The 2,500-nt window shown below is 37.2% G+C and overlaps 1 protein-coding gene across 6 annotated transcripts in view; it reads right to left on the bottom strand.

Moving 5' to 3' along the window:
• The window catches only part of LOC137975991 (synaptonemal complex protein 2-like), an 83,844-nt gene that overhangs the window by 8,312 nt on the left and 73,032 nt on the right, over positions 1–2,500 (bottom strand). For 5 of the 6 annotated variants that reach the window (XM_068823227.1, XM_068823230.1, XM_068823229.1 and 2 more), the window contains 4 exons: positions 2,165–2,215; positions 1,660–1,738; positions 560–685; positions 1–14 (listed from right to left, as the gene is read on the bottom strand). The exon at positions 1–14 is cut by the window's left edge and continues 41 nt beyond it. In XM_068823227.1, coding sequence (XP_068679328.1) covers positions 1–14; positions 560–685; positions 1,660–1,738; positions 2,165–2,215 — 270 coding nt within the window. The remainder of the gene's footprint in view (positions 15–559; positions 686–1,659; positions 1,739–2,164; positions 2,216–2,500) is intronic. The other variant, XM_068823231.1, reaches the window with a different exon arrangement.

The raw sequence follows: 2,500 nt of genomic DNA, 5'->3' as shown, positions 1-2,500 counted from the left end.
CTCTTGAACATTGACTTGAAAAAAAAAAAAAGAACTACCCCTGTCACTTCACAAGGCACTTGAGCAGTACAGCTTGCCCATTTAAAAGAGCTTGCTGAAGTTCAAAATGAATTTAAGTGAAATACTCGTGCTTAACGTTGAAAAAAAAAGAAACATTACTGTCGAAGCAATACACCAAGGGCACCCAACGAGCAAATTAAGCTAAAACCCTTTGAAAGGCATTTCTAGGCTCTTTGTAATGAATAAAGACTGTCTTAAGAGATGTTTTACCCACCTGGAAAAATTTGATCTGTTCGGATATCTTAGCTGAAAATTATAGTGTCCGAAAATTTTAGGGAACGATAGCTACAATTCAGAAATTGCTAGGTGAAAGTTAACTTCTAAGAACTTCGCAGCAAACCATTTACTCATACGAAACTGCTGGGTGACCGTTTTAAGTACCAAATTTGCAAAAATATCTTTTCTGAAAACGTCACGGGCTACTTTTCCCTGGTTGCGAATCTTTTAGGTGATGTTGTATTGAAGAAATCTATGTTGTTTTCAAAGCATGAAAACTTACAATGTTCATCACCGTATAACAGTTTTCTTGGTTTGCCAAACTGCTGACTTCGGTATGATAACATGTGGGCCTCACTCATGTGCAAAGGTTCCTTATAAGTGCCCTCTTTACGGGAAGGTCTTACACCTGCGAATAACACATAAGAACGTATGCAAGAAAACAGCATTTCCGTGCAGGTCCAATAGATAATGGTGGTTTGGCCTTTTTAAAATTCACTTTAAAGGAGTTATCAACTAAGAACGCCTGTGTTGCTAATGGTCAGTGATTGGTCTTTAAACGTATGCGCAGTAGTTCCATACATTGTACTTGTGGCGTTTGTTATGGCAACGCGAGGAGTTCAGTCCTCCAACGTGGTTTGTAGCGGGTTTGTTTTGGAAGCAGATTTTTAGGCCTCTTTCGAACTGCGTAAGTCGTATCCCTACGCGTGAGAAACCTTTTGAATTAACGTGTTTGATATGAGATGGTAGATAACCAATGTCAATATGTGCGAATTGAATAATTATATGGGTTTGGATACTTGGAAATTTCACTTCTCGCCAAAATGTTTCATCGCGCTAACATCTGGCACAATGAAATAGATATACGAGTTAATAGCCAAGATTTAGTGAGCCAATCACAACGCCATAAACACAGTATCCAAGGTTGAAAAGTTAATAACACAAACTTGCGCTGAAGTAGATTAAATTAAATTAAGGGAATCGTAAGAACGCTAATACATTTCGAGATTTATGGGCACGAGTGATATTCTGTTGAGTATATAATAAGTGAGGTTAAATATTCTGAGCGAAGACGAACATTCCAGTTGCTGGACGAGGACACCAGTTCAAACATAAAGCAGTAACTTAAAACTGAAGCCTTAATCAGACAAAATAAGTTATTTTCGATTGTACATGCTATAAAGAACAAGTATTTTTTTATTGCACTCGCGTGATAAGACGGCCATGTTGGTGCCAAAACAATAGAAAAATGTAGGTCAAGTTTTGCATAATAATAGAGTCAAATTCCCAAAAGCCTTTTTCGCTATTGTTCTTTCCACCAACATGGCCGCTGTGACGTCAGGTGCAATCAAAGAATACAGTAAACAAAATATATATGTATACCTGAAACGGACAAGTCGTATAACATGGATGGCCCTGATGATGACCAGTCAACAAATTTCTTTTTTCTGTGCTTTACATCCTGAAAACGCACAACGTTATATATTGTCTCGGGTCGTTATATGATTTAAGTACCTAGTAATTTTTTGGCCTGATGACAAACCCTTATTTTTCTGTCATGGGATGGGAGCCTCAGTTGAATTTCAATTAAGTCTGACAAACGGTCTTTACATGAAGTGGAAAAAGCCCGACGTGATTCCAAAGGCTCAGGAAATTAATGCTTTCTCTGAAAGCACCTCAAATCGACCCTTTAGTAAGGTTCTCACACACACTATGTTACCTTCATAACTTCAATTTTAAGCATCGTAATGTTTTTCAACAAACACTTGTACTCACAAACGTTTAGTCCATGGTGATGAAGGAGGTACAATCGAAATAACAAAAAACAACACAGTCACAATAGCTTTATTTTTAACTATAGTGCATGTTAAGACTATTTTCAATTTACCAATGTTTGCTGCTCTGGTGTTCCAGGAGATCGAACAGAGCCCTCATCAGTCTACAAAAAAAATCACAATAAAATTAATGTATCTTTATTTATCGTAGCAGACGAGAGGCAAGTTACTAAACATCCACACATTTCAAAAAAGATTTGGCATAAACCTTTTTGGTTGGCAAGACACGTTTTGATGTGTCTCACAACAAAATTGTTCTCAAACAAAGTGTGGATAAATTAAAGTTAATCTAGGTTCGTTGTCTAGAGGGTGGGTAGTACTATCCAAAAACAAGAGCCGGACTATCACAGATCAATCGATAATTATATGCTTGGTTTACCTTAAAAAAG

Source organism: Montipora foliosa, chromosome 11 (genome assembly GCF_036669935.1).
Source record: "Montipora foliosa isolate CH-2021 chromosome 11, ASM3666993v2, whole genome shotgun sequence".
Lineage (NCBI taxonomy): Eukaryota > Metazoa > Cnidaria > Anthozoa > Scleractinia > Acroporidae > Montipora > Montipora foliosa.
Note: the sequence above shows the minus strand (reverse complement) of the source record. Positions and strands in the feature narration are given on the sequence as shown.